General features: G+C 45.5%; 1 protein-coding gene across 7 annotated transcripts in view; it reads left to right on the top strand.

Moving 5' to 3' along the window:
- Window positions 1-21,799, top strand: part of RAP1GDS1 (Rap1 GTPase-GDP dissociation stimulator 1) — a 225,233-nt gene that overhangs the window by 72,956 nt on the left and 130,478 nt on the right. For all 7 annotated transcript variants that reach the window (XM_029597452.1, XM_029597458.1, XM_029597461.1 and 4 more), the window contains one exon: window positions 19,895-20,020. In XM_029597452.1, coding sequence (XP_029453312.1) covers window positions 19,895-20,020 — 126 coding nt within the window. The remainder of the gene's footprint in view (window positions 1-19,894; window positions 20,021-21,799) is intronic.

The raw sequence follows: 21,799 nt of genomic DNA, 5'->3' as shown, positions 1-21,799 counted from the left end.
CGACGTCACCACGCCGCCGCGCCGCCCCTCCCTGCACTGGGGGCCGGATCGCGCGCCGCCGCGCGAACCTCCCGCACTGCCGTGCGAACGGCCCACGCCTCGGGACGAGGAGGGGGGGGGCCCTCCCCTCCGGCGGACGCCATGTTAAGGGGGGGCCCTTCCCACACGAGGTGAGTCGGCCCGTTTTTTTGTTAAGAAGGAAGCTTTTCCATCCTTTCTTTCTTCTATTTTACTTTCCCCTTTCAGTAAGACTTTTTTTTTTTTTACTTTTTTTATGTTCACGGAGTGCCCTGGAGCCCAGAGACTCAGTTTCTGGGTCATCTAGAAGAAGAGGTATCTCACATAGAATCTAGAAAGAAGCTGTGTCATCACAGAGGAAATAGGTTCACATCTATTTCCAGAAAGGAGGAGTTAGGGTAGTTTTACTACTGACCCAAGTGTGCTGCACTTAGAGGAGAATGCCAACTTTGGTGCTGTCAGGAAAACTAAAGGAAAGATATGAGAATTGTGACCTTTTGCATTTTGTTAAGTAATTGGGACTACATTTCTAACTATTACACTATGGGAAGAATCATAAGTAAATGTGAAAATTTGGGAGGGGGCTATACTTTCTGCAATCTGAGTGATGAAAAGGTGAAGGAGAAACAGTTCTAAGGAATTGGCTTTGTCAGTTGGAGACTTTTACTAGAAGAGTAAGGTCACAAATGTTGTTAAATGTTCAGCAATGTATATCAGTTGAATTTATCATCAAAGAACTAGAAAGAACATTTCATCCATCTTATCAACTATCAGTGTAAGTTAAAAACCACTTCATTTTCAGCATGATTATTGCTGTTATAAACTGTTGGAGATCATCAGTGCTATTTGAGGAACGTAAAGTACATCGTAATTATTGAACAATGCAAAAGGGCCTTGAAGCTGAGCTTCAGATTTATTGAACACCTTGGATAACTGTGCAAATAGGGTCATAACTATTATTGTGTGACTTTGGGTCCATTATCTGGGTTCCACCCCCCCTCCCCCCAGGAGTTAAGGAATATATGCAGCTGGCCACGTGGCAGTACTCTTCGCTGCCATGTGGAGGATCTGGATCAGGTTTTCTGCTCTCTGCATAAGTCAAGGCTAGGGATGCTGTAGAGGCAGTGTTTACAGCCTTTGGGGAGTAAAGAGAAATCCCAGTCATACTACAGCAAAGACACCTTGTGAATAAATTTAGGATTCATGATTGCAGGGTTCCAGAAGTAGTCCTAGCGTATGATCCCCTTAAGAACATGCCATACTGGGTCAGACCCAAGGGTCCATCAAGCCCAGCATCCTGTTTCCAACAGTGGCCAATCCAGGCCATAAGAACCTGGCAAGTACCCAAAAACTAAGTATTTCATGTTACTGTTGCTAGTAATAGCCGTGGCTATTTTCTAAGTCAACTTAATTAATAGTAGGTAATGGACTTCTTCTCCAAGAACTTATCCAATTCTTTTTTAAACACAGCTACAATAACTGCACTAACCACATCCTTTGGCAATAAATTCCAGAGTTTAATTGTGCGTTGAGTGAAAGAACTTTCTCAGATTAGTTTTAAATGTGCCACATGCTAACTTCATGGAGTTCCCCCTAGTCTTTCTATTATCCGAAAGAGTAAATAACTAATTCACATTAACCTGTTCTAGACCTCTCATGATTTTAAACACCTCTATCATATCCCCCCTCAGCCATCTCTTCTCCAAGCTGAAAAGTCCTAACCTCTTTAGCCTTTCCTCATAGGGGAGCTGTTCCCTTCCCCTTATCATTTTGGTCACCCTTCTCTGACCTTCTCCATCACAACTATATCTTTTTTAAGATGCGCCGACCAGAATTGTACACAGTATTCAAGGTGCAGTCTCACCATGGAGCGATAGAGGCATTATGACATTTTCCGTTTTATTCACCATTTCCTTTCTAATAATTCCCAACATTCTATTTGCTTTTTTGACTGCCGCAGCACACTGAACCGACGATTTCAATGTATTATCCACTATGATGCCTAGATCTTTCTTGGGTGGTAGCTCCTAATATGGAACCTAACATTGTGTAGCTATAGCATGGGTTATTTTTCCCTATATGCATCACCTTGCAGTTATCCACATTAAATTTCATCTGACATTTGGATGCCCAGTTTTCCAGTCTCAGAAGGTCTTCCTGCAATTTATCACAATCTGCTTGTGATTTAACTACTCTGAACAATTTTGTATTGTCTGCAAATTTGATTACCTCACTTGTTGTATTTCTTTCCAGATCATTTATAAATATATTGAAACATACGGGTCCCAGTACAGATCTCTGAGGCACTCCACTGCCCACTCCCTTCCACTGAGAAAATTCTCCATTTAATCCTACTCTGTTTCTTCTCTTTTAGCCAGTTTGTAATCCACAAAAGGACATCGCCACCTATCCTATGACTTTTTACTATTCCTAGAAGCCTCTCATGAGGAACTTTTGTCAAATGCCTTCTGAAAATCCAAATATACTACATCTACCAGTTCACCTTTATCCACATGTTTATTAACTCCTTCAAAAAAGTGAAGCAGATTTGTGAGGCAAGACTTGCCTTGGGTAAAGCCATGCTGACTTTGTTCCATTAAACCATGTCTTTCTATATGTTCTGTGATTTTGATATTTAGAACACTTTCCACTGTTTTTCCCGGCACTGAAGTCAGGCTAACTGGGCTGTAGTTTCCCGCATCACCCCTGAAGCCCTTTTTAAATATTGGGGTTACATTAGTCACCCTCCAGTCTTCAGGTACAATGGATAATTTTAATGATAGGTTACAAATTTTTTTTCCAGTCAATAGGCTATGTAAGCTAGGAGGTGCCTTGTAAAAGTCTTCACACTTTTTTGTACATTTTTCAGATTCTGTCTCAAAAAAAAATACAAATCAAAATGTTAAAGTAGGGGTTCAATCGATCTACACAACACGATCTGAATTTATCATGAAAGAACAAAATTATAGAAATATTCCAGCAGTAAATAAGAATTTAAAAAAAAGTCTTGATTGCATGTGTCTTCACACCATTTCTCATAGCAATGCTAAATTAGCTCTAGTTCATTTTGGCACAACCAAGAGACTGCTGTGAATCAGGCTGTCCCTCCAAAGTCAGCAGCCATGGATTAAAGAAACTGCTGTGGAAAGGTTACTGTGAAGCCTAAAATTACTTTAAAAGAACAGCAGAGGTCTCTGCTCGAGACTGGGGAAATGTTCAACAATTTCAAGATTTCTCCACAAATATGGTCTCTGTAAAAAGGTAGCAAGAAGGAAGCTACTTCTTGAAAAAAAAAAAAGCCATATGATGTGCCACATTTCATTTGTAAAGAAAAACCTAGGGGACACTCCATGCATGTGGGAGAAAGTTTTGTAGTGAGTCCAAAATGGAACTTTTTGGTCTTAATGCTATGTGATACTGTATGTGTGATATAAAACGCAGCACATAACCCTACTAATACCATCCCTTCAGTAAAGGTTAGTGGTGCAGCATTATGTTGTGGGGATGCTTTGCAATAGCAGAAACGGAATGCTTGTGAAGATTGAGGGAAAGATGAATGGTGCAAAGTATACCTAACACAATTTGAAAGATGCATATACAGATTATCAAGTAAAGCTTATAACGTATTTCAAGTATTTATTAAGTGAAAAGGGCAAAGTGGAGAGCCAGAACAATACACAGGGAGTCAAAATCAAGAAAGATGGTATATCGCAAAATAACTTTGATATGTCCTCAAATTATTGCAGATTTCTTCATTTTAATGAAATTCAAAAATGAATAGGCATAACTGGTGAGTTCCCCAACATGGACCATGTTTTGCCTTGCAGCTGTGTCGGGAAAAGACACCTTGAAAGTTTAATACATCACATTAGAAGATGTATAACACAATTCCTAAAATAACTTTGCATTTACTAAGACTATTATAATAGGCACTCCCAGCATGAAGCCTTATTTTTTACTGCAAATAAAATGTCACTTATCCACTCAATCTTTGCAATTTATTTACATAATGTAAATTGTTCATTTATTCAGCTTTTGATTATTTTTCTCCCTGCCCCCCCCCCCCCCCCCACTTATGGCATTGTGCCATTTTAGTTTAATGCAAAATAACGAACCCAATCGTGTTATATCCTCGATTGGGTTCATTATTTTGCATGAAATAAAAATTAACTATATAACACAATGCCATAAGTGGGGGGGGGGGGGGGGGGAGAACACCACACCTCCTTAAAAAAAACCAGCTATAGATGTTAAGTAACAGTAAATATATGTGAATAGCCTTTTGTAGTCAAACATCCATAGGGCCATTTAGATCCGGCCAGTTGCCTTTGTCAGTTTCTGTAATTGGCAACCTGAAAAAGGTCACTTAAAATGGAAGAGAGAGTACATTTTTTAACCTCTGGCTTTAATCATAACATTTAAATTTATGGACAATTAAACCAATGTCCAGAGTAGGCTTATTTGATTAAATTTTATCTTTGTCCAGTTATGGCTTCTGCTGAGTTCATATTGTTCATCCACAATATTACCTTTTTATAAGCATGAATTTTTCTTTACTTTGTCCATCAGCAGTGTTCCAGTAATGGTGTTCCTCATGATTCCATTTTTGAGCAGTGTTTTATGCCCCTCGAAAGTACTCTCCAAAATCTTCTATGTGTTAGTGAACAATTACATGCCACTGTCAGATACAGGAGATATTTTACCACACTGATATTCAGTGTTTTGCATTGTTAGTGCAATAAGAAGATAGCACATAACTTGTCTGACCCTTATCTATACATATCCAAGTGAACTAACATGAAAAACACAAATCGTTGTTTAAAAAAATAAATAAATGCTAACTCCTCACTAAACTGCTTATTTATGTTAATAAATGGTAGGAATTTTCAAATACCTGCAGTTTAAACATTTTCCTAGAGACTATTCTCTATTACCATGCATATAAAATTCAGTTGTACAATCTGTTGCATGTACTGAAGAATAATTTTTGAGCTCTTATTCTGCCAATTTCTCAACCTGTCTGTGAGTAATGGGAACACCATCTTGATTAAATCAGGCTAAATGCAGAAAAATATTTCTTCACATCGATATGATTTCATTTAGATTATAGACATACCAAAACGTTTTGCAAAATTTCAGCATGTTCCAGTTTTTTCCAGTCATTTTATGTGGAATACACTATATTTAATTTCATGAATATCCCAAAATAGCATTAAATCTCAAGAGCATGCTTTTTTCAGGGTAGTAAGCAAGTCATAGAATTTCAGACTTAAGAACTTAAATTATTGTGACTTATAAAAGATGGAAAAACAGATTTGATATGTGCTTTAAGTCATGAAAGCCCTTTTCCACAGTCTTCATTGACTGGTGCAGTGATGTAAGTCAGGTTCCAAATAGTTGTCCATTGAGTTACACCCTAGGTAAGTCAGATTCTAAAGAATGCACACAATTTTTTGGCAGTATGTTATAGTGAAATTTATTGGAATCTACTTCAGTGGGTCCTTAATCCTCCTCATTCTCCATTTTTATTTTTTTGCTACCGTAGTGACCTAGTAGATAACAGCAGAAAAAGATTAGTACATGTAATCCGCTGCATTGGTCATGTCCACTGTACAAGGAGCTGTTCCAGAGGTCATAGCATGTAATTGCTTATAAAATATTGCTCCGTATCCAACCCCCCACCCAGGCCCACGGTTACCTGGTGACAACTAGAAGAGAGAAAAGATTTATAACCATAGTCCCAAAATGAAATCCTCAAGTATATCCCGACAAAAACCAGGATAATCTTACAGCTTGTCTCACAATGATATAGATTCAAAAAGTCAGAGCATAGAAACATAGAAGTGACGGCAGAAGCCGACCAAACGGCCCATCCAGTCTTCCCAGCAAGCTTTCAGACCTAATTGTTTTCATACTTCTCTGTTACTCTGACCGCTGAAGTCAGGGCCCTTATTGATACTTTTTGGTTCCAATTCCCTTCCACCTCCACCATTGATGTAGAGAGCAGTGCTGGAGCTGCATCTAAGTGAACTATTTAGCCAAGTCATATTGTACATATTATATATAGGCTATATGCCACTTCTATATACCCACATTTAATATTTAATTTTAATTTTAACCATATGTTACAATGTTCCTTATATTAATTGTTTAATCAACTGTTATCTTGTTACAATGTAAAAATAGGGCAGTTCCGGCTCTATTCAACCTGTTATCTGGAAACCGATGTGATATCTCGATCGAATGTCGGTATACAAAAGAAATAAATAAATAAAATAATTGGTTTGGGGTAGTAACCGCCGTAATAAGCAAGCTACTCCCACGCTTGTTTACCCTGCCTTTGCAATTCAGTCCTTGTTGGTTGGCTGAATATAAATCCTCTTTACTTCATTCCCCCCTGCCGTTGAAGCAGTGAACTGTGCCGGATATGTATTCCAAGTATCAGGCTTAATTGATTCGGGGTAGTAACCGCCGTAATAAGTAAGCTACACCCTTACTTATTAGTTTACCCAGAGTATGTATTTCATTCCTTGTTGGTTGTTGTCTGAATATAAATTGTCTCTTCTTCATTCTCCATTCTCCCTGCCGTTGAAGCAGAGAGCTATGCTGGATATGCATTGAAAGTGAAGTATCAGGCTTATTTGGTTTGGGGTAGTAACCGCCATAACAAGCCAGCTACTCCCCTGCTTTTTTGAGGATGCAAATCCTTTTTTCCACATTTCCTCTTGCCGTTGAAGCAGAGAGCAATGTTAGTCACATTAACTGTGTGAATGTTTATTGAATAAGGATATTAATCTCCAGGTAGTAGCCATCATTCCCACACGCAAGCCACCCCCATGCCTCTTCTCTTCATTCACATCCTCTAAACTTTATGGATCTACAGTGTTTATCCCACGCCCCTTTGAAATCCTTCACAGTTTTGGTCTTCACCACTTCCTCCGGAAGGGCGTTCCAGGCATCCACCACCCTCTCCGTGAAGAAATACTTCCTGACATTGGTTCCGAGTCTTCCTCCCTGGAGCTTTAAATCATGACCCCTGGTTCTGCTGATTTTTTTTTTTTTTTCCGACTGAAAAGGTTTGTCGTTGTCTTTGGATCATTAAAACCTTTCAAGTATCTGAAAGTTTGAATCATATCACCCCTGCTCCTCCTTTCCTCGAGGAGGAGATAATCATATTTCCCTGCAGAAATGCTGCAACAGTAGTTAACAGAAACAAAAAAGTCAAAGTTCAGCAAATGTTTGATTTTATAGACATTTTGTGCCATTAGTTATCAAATAGTCTGCAGAGTTTTACCTCATATGACCATCTGCCCACTTATGGTAATGTGATCACCCACTCAGTCTGAAACTGTGAAAGATTGATTTCAACTCCTACCTCTAGCAAAACTCACTGTTTATTATTAAAGTCTGGCTAATAGAGTTTTGGAAACCCACATTGGGATGCTTTTCAAGCTCATTTGTGGGAAAGGTAATTGGGAAGTATGCTGTAAATAGTTAACATTCCTTTAACAAAACTGACTAACATGTCTGGGAAGTATTAGGTTTGTACTGGGCCTAAGATTTACCAGGGGAGGAGTGGGTGAAATTCCCTAAGCATCTGCTGCAGGATACTGCCAGGATGTAGATGCTAACGTACCAATATGCATAACACAGTACCCGGGACCAGTCGTCCAGGCAAGCGCTCCCCCTCCCTCCCTTTTCCTTATACAGATTAGACACAACAACTGATTGGTATAACAAAATAAGGCCGCAGTTTATTGAAACTAACCCGAGCCAAACTTTAACATTATTCCAAAAGTTAACTCCCCCACTTCCCCTCCTCAGCCGCATGCCATTCTTCACTCACCATCGCGGCCCAATGGTAAGCAGCTTAGTGCCCCCCTCTTTTCTTACCCCGCCACGTCATCGGCGAGGGTAAGTTTGCGGCCTGAGCATCGGCCCCCTCTTGCTCTTTAGGCCTTCTCGTGCAGCGGCCCCAAACTGCACGAGCATTAACCCCCCTTTCAAACATGCCCATCCCAATTCCCAACAATACATAACCAAATAGGGCTCGGGTTTCCGCCTACTGCGACAGTCCATCAACAAAACACAAACAAAGCACAGAAGTCCGAAAGGGGCGGGAGGGAGGGAAGCCAAATTACCTCCGCTTGCTTCGCTGCCGTGTTCCTCACTAACCGCTCCCCCGCTATCCTCGCTCTCCTCTTCTCCCTGACTATCCAATGGCAGCGCAGTTGTTTGAATTACTGCGCTGCCATTGGCTCCTGTTCCTCCTGGACCCCCTCCGGCCCCCCCCCCCCCCCCCCCCGTTCCCTCGCGGCTTCCTTACCTCCCGCCCGATCCCGCGTTACCTCCGGCGCTTCGGGACAAGCCCGGTTCGCCTCCTTTAACACAGTACCCGGGACCAGTCGTCCAGGCAAGCGCTCCCCCTCCCTCCCTTTTCCTTATACAGATTAGACACAACAACTGATTGGTATAACAAAATAAGGCCGCAGTTTATTGAAACTAACCCGAGCCAAACTTTAACATTATTCCAAAAGTTAACTCCCCCACTTCCCCTCCTCAGCCGCATGCCATTCTTCACTCACCATCGCGGCCCAATGGTAAGCAGCTTACTGCCCCCCTCTTTTCTTACCCCGCCACGTCATCGGCGAGGGTAAGTTTGCGGCCTGAGCATCGGCCCCCTCTTGCTCTTTAGGCCTTCTCGTGCAGCGGCCCCAAACTGCACGAGCATTTAACCCCCCTTTCAAACATGCCCATCCCAATTCCCAACAATACATAACCAAATAGGGCTCGGGTTTCCGCCACTAACAAGGCAAATTAAATGCCCTTGTTCCCCCACTGCGGCCAAACTCGCAACTGCACCTGAAGAGCTTCTTCCAAGGCATTGTTGAACAAATCTATTCCGATCTCGGACAGATGAACCCCATCACCCAGGAAATACCCCTCTAAAACCTCCCATGACCACTCGTGTCTGATCCAAAATCCCCCTTCGCGCACAAGCCATTTCCCAATTTGGCGATTCAATTTCTTGACGCCCTTGCGCCACATGGGCTCCCTGTGGTGGCGCAAGCGAAGAATGATGTCCGACCAACCCACCTTCGTGTTGGGCAAGCGATTCAGGAGAAACGCCAGGTCCTTCCGGATGATTTTGATGAACTCACGGCACGTGAGCCGACCAATATCATTCCCCCCCAGATGAATAACAAGGAATCGTGGAAAACCGAGGGCCTCAACTTTGCCTTGCAAAAAACTACACAGACCACCCCATAACATGCCACCTTTGCCCAGCCAGCGCACAGCGCCCTCCTGCGCAGCCACATTCAGATTCTCCCCATATGGGCGCTTCCGTGCGCGACGTTGAGCTCGATGAACAAAAGAGTGGCCCACGATCCAAGCACAATCTCTTTGCGACTCGACCCCGAACAAATCTGAAAGACAGAACACAGCCATTACCACACGGGGCCACCGCCCAGCAGTGCCATACCGCCCCATCACCGCCCCTACCGCCGCACATATCCCCGGTAAACCGTCGATTTCCATCTACCCAAGGCTTGAATTCGAGCCGCCGGCCAGCCCATTTCGGCCGCGACTGTGGCTGCCCCAATCCGGAAGGAATGCGAGGTGTACAGCCGCGCATCCCACCCGAGGGAATCAACGACTTGCCGCAGCACCGCCGTGAACTGAAACCGCGTCAAAGGGGTCCCGTCCTCATGCACGAAGAAATGGGGACCGACTCGAGGCCGCGCAGCGGCATACAACAACGCAGAACGAACCGGACACGCGAGTTCGTGAGGCGCACACCGCAACGAGATCCAAGCCCCAGCACCTTTCTGATCCGTCTTGGATCGCGGAAGACGGAGCGTTACGCAATGGTCAAATAAATGGACGTCGCCCGTGCCTAGGCCCCCCACGTCACCCCGCGATTTTGCCACGAGTTCCCCCAGTCGAAAAGCACCAAAGAAAGCCCACACGAAAGCCACCCGAAACAACAGGACCTCGTAGGCGGAATGACAAATAAGCGGCAAACCGGCCGACAGGCGAAGTAAATCAGGAAACCGGATGGGCCTACGGCCATCCGGCCTCAGACCCGCGGCCCGGCCCCAGCCAGCCAAAAGTTTCCGCACCAAAAAACTACGCAATGGGCTGCGGAACCCGTCCAGTTTGTGGAAGAACGCAAAACCCGCCAACTGGCTGCGAACCGAGGCCACGGAAAACCCCGCGCGGCGAGCCCACAAAATATAGCGAACTAGCTCCCCCTCGCCAACGGCTCCCCCGGTCCACCCAATAGAGAACAAAAAAGTGGCCACATAACGTCTGCCGGAGATATACGCCTTCCAGGTGGCGGGTGCCACGGAGCACTGGAGCAGGTCCCACATTACGGCGTGCCGAGTCTCCAAAGACAGACGGGAACCCGGTCTCCCGTCGGGCGGGCGTGCGGAGCCGCTGCACGGAAGACGTCCCACTTAAAACGAGAGAGAGCGTCAGCAATGAGGTTCAATGACCCAGGAACATGTCGAGCTTTAACGGTGACATTGCATTGGAGACATAACAACACCAATTCCCGCAGCAAAGCAGACACCTTAGGGCACTTGGCCGCAAGCTTGTTGACCACCTGCACGACCCCCAGATTATCACACCACCACACCACTCGTTTATTGGCTAAGTCGGCGCCCCACAGCGTCAGCGCCACCAGAATGGGGAAGAGTTCCAAGAAAGTAATATTCTTGACCGTACCGGCCGCAACCCAACTCGCCGGCCAGCGCTCAGCACACCAACGGCCCTGAAAATAGAGGCCCAGGCCAGTAGCCCCTGCGGCGTCCGAATACAGGTCCAAGTCCAAATTAGACACCTCCGGGTCTTGTATAAGGCAAACACCATTAAAAGAGACCAAGAAGCGGTCCCAAATCGCCAGTTCCGCTCGCACCGCTGCCGTAACCCGGATAAAATGATGGCCCGCCCGGACGCCCGCCGTTCTTGCAGACAGACGCCGAATAAAAGCCCGGCCGATGGGAATGACCCGGCACGCGAAATTAAGGGAACCTATTAAAGCTTGCAGCTGTGTTAACGTGACCTTCGCCGCCCGGCGGACAACCGCAATCGACCCTTGAAGCTGCACAAGCTTGTCGACCGGCAATCGACAGGCCATGGCCACGGAATCAAGCTCAATACCAAGAAAGGTCAAAACGGTTGTCGGACCTTCAGTTTTGTCATGGGCTATCGGGACACCGAGCCGCTCAGCCGTCCGAAGGAAACCAGCCAGCTGACTGCTGCACGAATCGTCATCCTTCGGCCCCACAAACAAGAAGTCATCCAAGTAATGCACTGATGTCGCGCAAGCGTTCTGCGTATTAGTCGCCCAATGAACAAATGTGCTAAAAGCCTCAAACAACGCACAGGACACCGCGCAACCCATGGGCAGGCACCGATCAATAAAATAGTGACCGTCAAAATAAAAACCGAGCAACGGAAAACAGGATGGGTGAATTGGGAGCAGGCGAAAAGCGGATTCGATGTCTGTTTTGGCCATCAGAGCCCCTGGACCCGCCTCACGGACCAAGGCAACGGCATCGTCAAAGGAGGCGTAGGTTACCGCGCAGAACTCCGGAGGAATAAAATCATTTACGGATGCTCCTGCCGGGGACGACAAGTTAAGGATAAGGCGAAATTTACCTGGAACTTTTTTAGGAATAACAGCCAACGGCGAGAGATGCATCGCCTCGTACGGCTTCCGCGAAAAGGGGCCAGCTATTCGTCCCAAGGCAAGTTCGTCCGCCAACTTGGCCCTGGCCACGGGGGCTAACCGGGAGGCAGATCTCGAACTTCTCGCCCGTCCCCCGGAACCCGGACCGACATAAGGTATGAGAAAACCAGAACAAAAACCATCGTGCAACAGCCGAGCAGCCTGACGATCGGGGTAAAACCGTAAGGTCGCAATAAGCTCCGCCAGCACGATTGGGGAATCGGCTTTGCGATGAAGGGACCAATCATTTGGGTCCCTTACTGGCCCCAGCACCCTGTCCCTGGGGGCATCGAAGGGCGGAATGGGATCCTCCACACGTGGCGCACGCATGCCGGAATTTGCAGTCGGGGAACAGGCAGGTAAGTTTGTTGAACCGCCAGCAAATATCGGCGCCTCCCCCCGCGATTTTAACCCCAGGCTCGCCCTTCCGCCCTGCTCCGGCCCGAAAGGACGGGGTCGCGGCAACACCAACGGAATCCGCTTGAGATGGAGCCCCTCCTCCCGCCGCACGGGGACCTCCCCTGGTGGACGCCCCCCCTTTATTGGTCATCTGTGTGAGCCACAGATGAATGTCCTGGGACCCCCAAGACATGAACCGGTTCCCCGCCATTTTATCTCGAAACTTCTCATCATAGTTGAGCCAGGCCCAACCGTCATAATCCTTAAAGGCTCCAAGTATGCTATCCGCATAGGATAACAAGGAGCCGTACTGGGAAGCGTCAAAATGACTGACTACGCTCGCCAACCGCAGGAAACCGCGGACCCAGTTAACAATGTTTTTGGCAATTCGTGGTCCGGTGTCCCGCCGGCGGTCACGTTTCTTGGCTTTCTTGGACCCCCCTCTTCCCTCCCCGTCTACCCTCCAGGAGTCTGAAAATATTAACAAATTTACGTTTGCGAATGCGTTTCACTAAACGCCGAGGCACCTCTTCCCACAGTTCGGTCAAGGATGCCAAGGCCGGGTGACCCACATCGCCTCTCGGACCCTCGTCTTGCGCGGACCGCGGTCGTGCTGATCCCGCGCTAGAGCCGGTGGTCGAGGAGGGAGACGGGGAACTAGAGTCCTCCCGGGACCGCTTACCCCGACCCTTCCCCCCCATACCCTCAGTAACTTTACTGGACTTACCAGCTGCCGCCACATGTCCACCGACATCGCCGACCGGGGAGCCGGGGGCCACACCACCCGCACCGGCAGATGGAGCTCCTCCGAGCGCGGACCAATCTGGATCCGGGCCAGCTGCTGCCAAGTTGTCCCTCCACTCCTCCCGGCGGGACGGACCCGGGCGCTCCTCATCTGTGGGCACATCGAAGGGGTCCACCGCTGCACGAGGCCCCGCACGCCGTGCTGAGCCAGATCTGGCGGCCGTCCGCCCTCGAGCCGCCGAGCCCAGCGTGCCCACGTCTGAGCTGCCACCCGCACCCACACCGGAAGGGAATACAATCCCACCTGAGGGAGGGGGGGCCTGCCCAGTCTGCCAGGCACCAAAACCCAAACTGTCCCGGGCCGGGGCCTCCGCAGTCACCGGGACGAACCCGTAACCCGCCCTGGCCATGCGCTCCAGGAAGGCGGAGACTATCTCAGCCTCGTGTGGGGCACCCGGGGCAGCAAGGGGGGGGGGAAGTCCGGGGCTGGGCAGAGTCCCGTCAGGGATCTGAAGAACATGGGAGCCACCGCGAGGCCTACCTGCCCTGACTGTGTGAGGAGCCTTCCGCCTCTGTGTCCCACGCACACGCTCCCCGGAGCGGGGGGCCAGACGGCGCAACTGAGGGGAACCTGGGGGGCTGATATCATACCGAGTGCGGGCTGCGGGAAGGACTGCATGACTGCGACCCCGCCTGCCAGTGCCCCTCTGTATCCCCGAAGGCCGCGAAGAGAGGGGGGGGGGAGGTGTGGCACGTGTCCCTGGAGCTGGCGCGCTCCGAGGAAGCAGGAACCGCAAAAAAGGGCATCAGCTGCACCGGCGTAGAGGAGGAGGCAGCTACGTCAGAAGCGGATGGTGGCTGCCCCGGCGAAACCGGGCTGGGGTCGTCTCGCAGGGGACGACCCAAAAAAGTAAAGCTGGAAGCAGGGCCGACCAAACCCGGGAAGGGGGGTGGACGCTCGCTCGTGGGAGGCTGGGGAAAGGGGCTGAGGCAAGGTCCCGTGTCGGCTTCAGGGCCACTCTCCCCCGAATCCGATAGGTACGGAAGGAGGGAGGCGATGTGAGGAGCAGGGGCCGGTGGAGAGTGAAGAGAAGGGGGAATATTAGGAGTACTCACGTCGGGCAGACCTGGGTCTGGGAGCGCTGGCGAAGCCCGTACCGCCCGAGGCCGCACCGGAGGGCGGGTGCGCGCACCCGCCACCGACCTGCTCGCTGTCTTATTCCTAGCGGGCCGCATAATGCACTGCCAAGCCACCAACGGCTATGGGAACCGCTAGAACGCAGTGAGGAAATCAGCGCGAGCAAGCAGAAGCCAAATTACCTCCGCTTGCTTCGCTGCCGTGTTCCTCACTAACCGCTCCCCCGCTATCCTCGCTCTCCTCTTCTCCCTGACTATCCAATGGCAGCGCAGTTGTTTGAATTACTGCGCTGCCATTGGCTCCTGTTCCTCCTGGACCCCCCCCCCCCCCCCCCCCCCCCCGTTCCCTCGCGGCTTCCTTACCTCCCGCCCGATCCCGCGTTACCTCCGGTGCTTCGGGACAAGCCCGGTTCGCCTCCTTGAAAAGGGCTAAGTGCACCAGCTAAGAGCACTTAGCCCTTTTCTGGCTAAGTGCACCAGCACTTGGATGACAATTTCTGGTAATTCTCCTCTCAGCTAGATTTTTTTCCCCTCCTATTTTCTTCACCACCATCTCCTCTTCTTCCTTCTCCTCTGCAGCTTCTCTTTCCTACCTCATGTGTCTGTACTCCTCTAACGTTGTCATCTATGCAGAGCCTTGACTTTCCCTCACTGAGCTCTTGTCTATCTCCTCTCACTCCTTGTGCCCCTTACCTCCTTTATATTCTGCCTCTGTCCTTCCTTCATGTCTGCTTTCCAACCCCGCTCCCTGTGAGTTTCTACCATTCCCCCTTCTCCCTGTATCTCTCTGCCCCTTGCCCCCCCCCCCACCCTCTGTCTCTGCCTTTCTCCCCCCTCCACTCTGTGCCTCTACCTATCTTCCTCTTCTTACCTGTATGTGTCTTCCTCCTGTGCTGCTTCAGGAAATATTTTACACCACAATTTCATAACACTTGCTGCTTCACAAGAAGAATTTTAATTAACAATAAGTTAAAACCATGCAGTGGGTTTTTTTCTAACCTTTCTATATCAGTCCTGTCTTCTTTCCTTTACATTTCAGTTCTGACTCTTTCTATCATTTTTTCATTCCTTTTTCCTCAGATCTTTTTTGCCTATTAACTGTTTACTATCATCTTTCCCTTACTGTCTTCCTTTCCCAGCCTTCCCCCATTTTTCTCTTCCATCACTTTCTCTTCAGACTTCTTTCCTTCTGTCTCCTTTTTCTCCTTCCATGATCATCTTCCTTTCTCTGCTCCATAACCACCTTCTTTCTTTTATCTTACTCCAAATCTTTTGTTCCATATCTCCCATCTCCCTTCATTCCATTAGTGGGGCTAGAGTGCAATGACTTGAGGTTGAATTGGGGGTTCTCTGTCTCCTTTGTAGGAGATGTTCATTCAAGGACACCATTTAATTCATACCAAGCACCCCTCCCTTACCATGCCTGTTTTGTAATCAAAACAGCTACCAATACTAGCATGGCTGTTGTCTGAACATTTGAGCCCCTGGGTCCCCAGCATAGCCTGCTAGACAAACCCGGCTATGTGAGTATCTACATTTTCAGTAGGACTTATAGTTACTATTATTTTGCAGAATGCTAGATAGACCGAGCTACTAGTTAGTTCTGTCATTTGTAGCCTACTTTAAATACCTATCAGACCAAAAATCCGGCCTACTTGGTTCCCCAAACAGCCTGGCAGATAGACCCAGCTAAGTGAGTGTCTGCATTTCCGCTAGGGCTTCCGATTATTTTCCATTGATAAGTAGGTTGAATTAGCCATAATCTGTGAGTGACATCTACTGGCAGCGAACAGATGAGTCTTTTCAAGCTTGTAGAGCTTTGAACTCTGAGCATGTGCATGAACTCTCACAGTTGTTGCCTCAGGAGCCTCTTCTGTCTCTTTTTTTTTTTTTGGCCATGCACAACATGGTACTCACTCTCCAGATAATTTTTTTTTTTCAGAATTATTAATTTTGTGTTTTGTTCAGTTTTCTACTTTTAGTTGCCTTGCTGCACTGCAGCACCTTTTGGTACTACCAGAAAAACTTTTGTCTTCTCAAAATGACAGTAAGAAGACGCTATCTGCATCCATGGTAAGGGTATTTTTCCCTTGCTGAAGATTATCCTTGCGTCGCGGCAGACCATGCCCATACCTATGACAGATTTCCCACGTTCTCAATGCTCCAGGGCATAGAGAACCTGCGTAAATCTCTCAGAATCTGCATTAGATCCTCCCACAGAGCAGCCTCGACTACCTCGCCAGGACAAGAGCTGAGCAGGGAGTACCCCATTGCTCCTAACTGGAACCATGGGGTTGAGTTATATGATTGCCCTGCATTGAATAAGAGCCTGCACAGGAAGCATTAATGCAGGGGAACTCTCAGTGCGCTCTGTACAGAGGACCCCTCTATGCTCTCCATGCAGATGGTAAGCGCTAATGCAAGCCAGCGGAAGCATGCATTAAGTGTGCCGAAATGCACACTAAGTATGTGGCAAGTGCATGCAGAAGTGCACCAAAACTGGCCAATGCACAACACAAAAATAATTGTGCTTGCCCATTTGAAGCTGGTTACTTCAATACAACTGATGTTTGTTTTGACACACATCCGCAGTGTGCACACCAGCTTTGGTATGCTCCATACTGTCATTTGCCTCCACAAAATAAATAATTTTAATAAGTTAATAAAAAGAGGAAACCTTCTGTTGAGGTGTGGTAACCTATCCTTGTCCCTGAAGAGGATATTCCATCACTTATGCCAAGTCAGAAGCTATGTCAGTTGCTCGACCAGATTGTAGATCTAGTGACAAATTTAATTTCTATATTTAAAGAGAGAGAGGGCATGATCCAGTGGCTCCTCACCAGTATTGCTGCAGTGATACCTCAGACAGGAGTCTCATAGTTGCCCATTGGGGTAGACACATAATCAGAACCTTGGTTATGTAGATCTTCATCTTCCCATTCTATGGCAGCTGCATTAGGTCTCTCGGGGCTGATTCACAAGGGGTTTTTTCTTTTCCAATCTGAGGCAACTAGTACAGCCCTGATTTGCTCTTGTTGTCTTTAGGGTCCTGGGTTAGTAAACCCTCATTCACAAGATGGACCTCTACCCCATTCTTGTGGTTATCACCAAACATTTCCCCAGAATACGTAAAGTAATCAAAATACATAGAAAAGGTGAGAACAGTGTTTAGCGTCGAAGCCCTCTGTGTAGTTTTGGGTCCCTCCAAATATTGGACACCCTGTCGGACTCGGTACAACATTCTATACTGATTGCAGATAAGAGTTTGGGAAGCCCCTGTTGCTGGTGTTCCTATGGCTAGGGAGCCAAACTTCAAATAGAGCCCAAATATCTTTGGGGGTTGGCATCACCCATCTCTCTAGAATCTGTCCTGGAAAAGGCTGCTAGCCAATTTTGCCAAAAAAAATCTTCTAAAGCACCATGATTTCTGCCCAGATATCTACGCACCATTTCTATAGTGGGCAGTATCCTCGTGCCTGATTCAGATTTTGTAGGCATTTTCTATAACCTCTGGACTTATTACTTTCTGCTACTTTGAAAGATGGAAGAGTGCAATCACCTTATCTGTTCTGTATGAGTTTTCTTTGATTTAATTTTATGCACCTCTTCAGCCTCAATTGGAGGTTGGTGTGTGATGTTGTTCAGGGCGAATAGCAGCCAAGATGAGTTCCATGGCAGGTTACTGCACTGGTTTCAGTGACAGTTGAGAACAGAATGTAGTGCTCTACACTCTCGAAGGCCCACAACTGCCTTCTACACTTACACACAGTCATGTTTTCACAGGAGTCTATTCCAGCCTTTTCAGCAGTACCATCTACCACCTCTTCCAGCTCAATGTCAGCAACTACTTCTGATCAGACCCCATCAACGTAACCGCCATCAGCCTAAGAATACACTTGGCATATTTCTGGCCTCAGTTTTTTAATCCCTTTGAACTCCAATCTGGTGAGAGACGGAACACAAATCGTGGAGTTTGGTTACCTGTTGCATTTCTACCAGCTACTGTTCATTCCAAACTGCTCAAATCTTGATCCACATTTGTCTCACTTGACGCAGCTGCACCAAGAAGTGCAGTAACTTCACTAACAAACATTAGAACAAGTCCCTGCATCCTAGCATAGACTGGATTTCTATTCCCAATATTTCCTCAATCTCAAGAAATCAGGAGAATTGAGGCCCATTCTAGTTCTCAGATCCTTAAGCAAATATCCACTTAGAGAGGAATTCATAATTCCATCAGTACGATTCCCCCTTAATCCAAAAACAAGAACGGATATGTGTTCTCAATCTGAGGGACGCATATTTTAATACACCTATTCGCTCTTCCCATTGGCACTGCCTTCGCTTCAAGGTGAATTCTTTCCACTATCAGTACAAGGTATACCCGTTTGCCTTCCTGATGGCTCCAACAGGCTTTACCAAGTGCCTTGCAGTTGTGTAAAGTACCGAGAATATATACATACCATCAAGCAGAGAGAGATAAAAAAGCAACCAAGTTTTATTATAGAAATATCCTGACAATAACAGAATATAAAGTGTCATTTTTAAACATTTTTCTGTGTAATTATTATAGCACAAGAAAGATGGTAATGAGACTGTAGATGCCACAGTAGACTCATCTAAACATAATTGTGAGAACCTTGAATTGAGCCCTTTGCTCCCCAGGTAGTCAGTGTCTGCCCTGGAGGATTAGTGTTGCATGATCTGTATTACTTTTTCCCTCAAATCTTGCAGGCATATTATATAAAAACTGCACTTCTTTTAATCTAACTACTTGTAAACTCTGGTAGAAGGAGTTAGAATAATCCCCTCTACCCAATGCCAAGACAAATAAGGGTCTGAAGATCTTTATCTAAAAAAAAAAAAAAAAATATGAAACAAGTACCAGTGCTGTGGATCTGCTTCAGTGATGCAAAATAAATTTTCACCACATAAAATATATGGGCCATCTTCAATAACTGAGTCTAGATGAACTCCCAAGCTACAAACAATATCCTTAGGTACTAATAGAAATATCTGAACTGACGGTAGATCTACCAATTTATTTTTTTCACCTGCCTATACCCCCCTGCATTTTAATTATTTTAATATAAAATTTTTGACATAGTGTTGCTAACTCCCCTTTGTTGCCCGTCCTTTCTTCCTGAACAGATTATAGCCTTGAGTGGCCATATCCCAGTCATGAGTGTTTGGATCATATCTCTGTGATAGCAGCAATATCTAGATCAGCTTCAGCCATTAAGGCTTACAAGTTTGTAATATTAATACTTAAGAGTATGAGTATTTGTACTGATAGCCCTCCAGGCATTTTATATTCTTTGTCTTCCATCTGTATATAAAAATACAAAAATTGGCATGCTGGGTCAAACCAAGGTCCATTGAGCCCAGCATCTTGTCTCCAAAAGTGGCCAGTCTAGGTCACTAGAACATCCCAAAAAGATCCATTTCCTGTTACTCCCAGAAATAGTAATAGCTTTCTTTAGTCTGTCTATTCCTCATGCTCCTTTGTTGTCCATGTTTTTTCTTGTAGGTAGCTTTGTGAGATCAATACTTTAGTGTGGTTCTCCATTAGTCTCATTTGCTTCTTATGGGGTGACAAACTAAATCTACTTTTCTCTCACTCTGCCTAAACCTTACTTTGCATCACTGTGCTCCTAAGAATCAGTCGATGGAAAATTAGATCTGTAATGTTGAAAATATTAATATTTCTCTTTATGATGTGATCTTCTGTATGAAACTATGTACAAAATGGACTTTGAAAAAGAAAGCATTGTACAAATGAGGTTAGCTGTTCTAACTGAAAATCAGTAAGCATAAAACTGTTTAAAATGTAATTAAATGTATGTTTGTTGACAGAATTTATGCGCAACCCATGTGTGGATGCTGGATTGATTCAGCCACTGGTGCAGCTATTAAACTGTAGAGATCAGGAGGTGCTACTTCAAACAGGACGTGCCCTTGGAAATATATGCTACGATAGCCGTAAGTGTTAAAATTCTGAAGCCCCTTCTGGAAAAGTTTATTTTTAAAGTAATAAAATTGTGTTTTTCAAGAATGTTTTCTTTCTATTTCTTTGATATAATGGCTTCCTTTTTATTGAGTGGTATTGTGTTGTAAACTATAATTATACATTAGTTTTATAACAGAATGTGGAAAATAAAGGCTCTTTAAAACTCCAGTTTCTCAGCTTTTTTTCAAAATTGATTTGTTAATTCAAAAATGTTGCTTTATTAGCATGACTCTTTTCTTAATATTTATCAAAGTAATGTTGAACCTCTCTAGCTTGAAATACAAGAGCTCGTGTGCTAAAAACTGTCTCTCGTGCTTGATCCCTGTCAGTGATAGACATAACCCGTGCAGGTTAATGCATAAACACATTTCTTTTGGCTTTTGCCTAGTTACCCTCCTGCTTTGTGCCCGAGTTTGGGGGCTTCAGAACATATCTGTAGTGCTTCATACTGCATAAAGAACCAGGAAGTACTACAGGTGTTCTCTTGATCCCCCATTGTGAAGTTAGCAACAGATTAGCTGCTGATGGGAGGTGATGAGATGAAACAGCATAAAGCCTGAGTGGGTTGCATCAGTGAGTGACTGGCTTAGGGCAGATCAGTAGCCTATAACTGTACCAAGGTAGGTTTGTATTGTGCGCCCAAGATTGTTTTGACAGATTTGAGAGAGAAAAGAAATAATTTTGCAAGAAATACAGTAAGTGAAAAGGCAGAGAAATCTCTTCAGGAATCTCATGAATTGCATCCTCAGTATCATGCACTAATAGATGAAAGGACTATGACGTTCCAAAGTGTATTGTTTAGTGTAGTTAAAAGGTATTAACTACAACTTGTTAGGTTACCTTTATATCAGTTTTCAAGTAAAACCACTATGATACCTTCTTGTTTTGTTTATTTTTTTTCTAATGAAATCTGCCCAAATGTAATTATCTGAAAATTGTTTGAAAATTCCTTTTCTCGCTATGCATCTTATTTTATTTTTTAATATTTTGCTTTTCGGCACTTCAAAGCAGATTACATTCAGGTACTGTTGGTATCTCCCTGTCCCCTGTACAATCTAAGTTTGTACCTGAGGCAATGGACAGTAAAATGACTTGCCCAGGGTCACAATGAGTAGCAGTGGGATATGAATCCTGGTTTCCCTGCTTTATATCCTACTGCTCTAAAAGTATTGTCTATTCAGGAATCATCTTCATGTTTATTATTAGCAATGTTGTTTACCTGTTACCATTATATTGATTGTTACTGAAGTAATATGATTGACTAAAGTACTAAGATACTAAACTAAGAAAAAATATGGATGAATGACTTAGCTAGTTTTAACATGGTGTTACTTGGATTGAGACATTTGTCTGTTGTTCCCATTTTATGCACTATAAAAACAATTGTAGGTGAAAATTCATTGGCTAGTGCTCCATGGAGAAGCAGAATGAATGACATTTAAGTGATGTCACTTGCTGGTGCCAAGGATTAAACATTTACTAGCTTGAGCTAAAAAACAAAAAAAAAAAAGCTAGAAACCCTCTTGCTCATTTGCATCTCACCTAGTGCTACATCAAATGACTTGCAGAAGCACGCCTTGAAAGTAGCAGGCACAGTTTCATTTACCAGTACTACATATTTCTCCTTACTTGTTCAATCTTAGAGTTAGAATATGACTTAGATAACTCTCCATGTCAATTGCCACCTCTAGCTTGGGAATAGTTCTCCAGAAGATCTTTTTTAACTTTACCTTCCTCAAAAATGTCATAGG

The sequence above is a fragment of the Rhinatrema bivittatum genome, chromosome 1 (genome assembly GCF_901001135.1).
Source record: "Rhinatrema bivittatum chromosome 1, aRhiBiv1.1, whole genome shotgun sequence".
In the NCBI taxonomy this organism is placed as follows: domain Eukaryota; kingdom Metazoa; phylum Chordata; class Amphibia; order Gymnophiona; family Rhinatrematidae; genus Rhinatrema; species Rhinatrema bivittatum.
The sequence above is the reverse complement of the archived record's forward strand: the minus strand, read 5'-3'. Positions and strand labels throughout refer to the sequence as shown.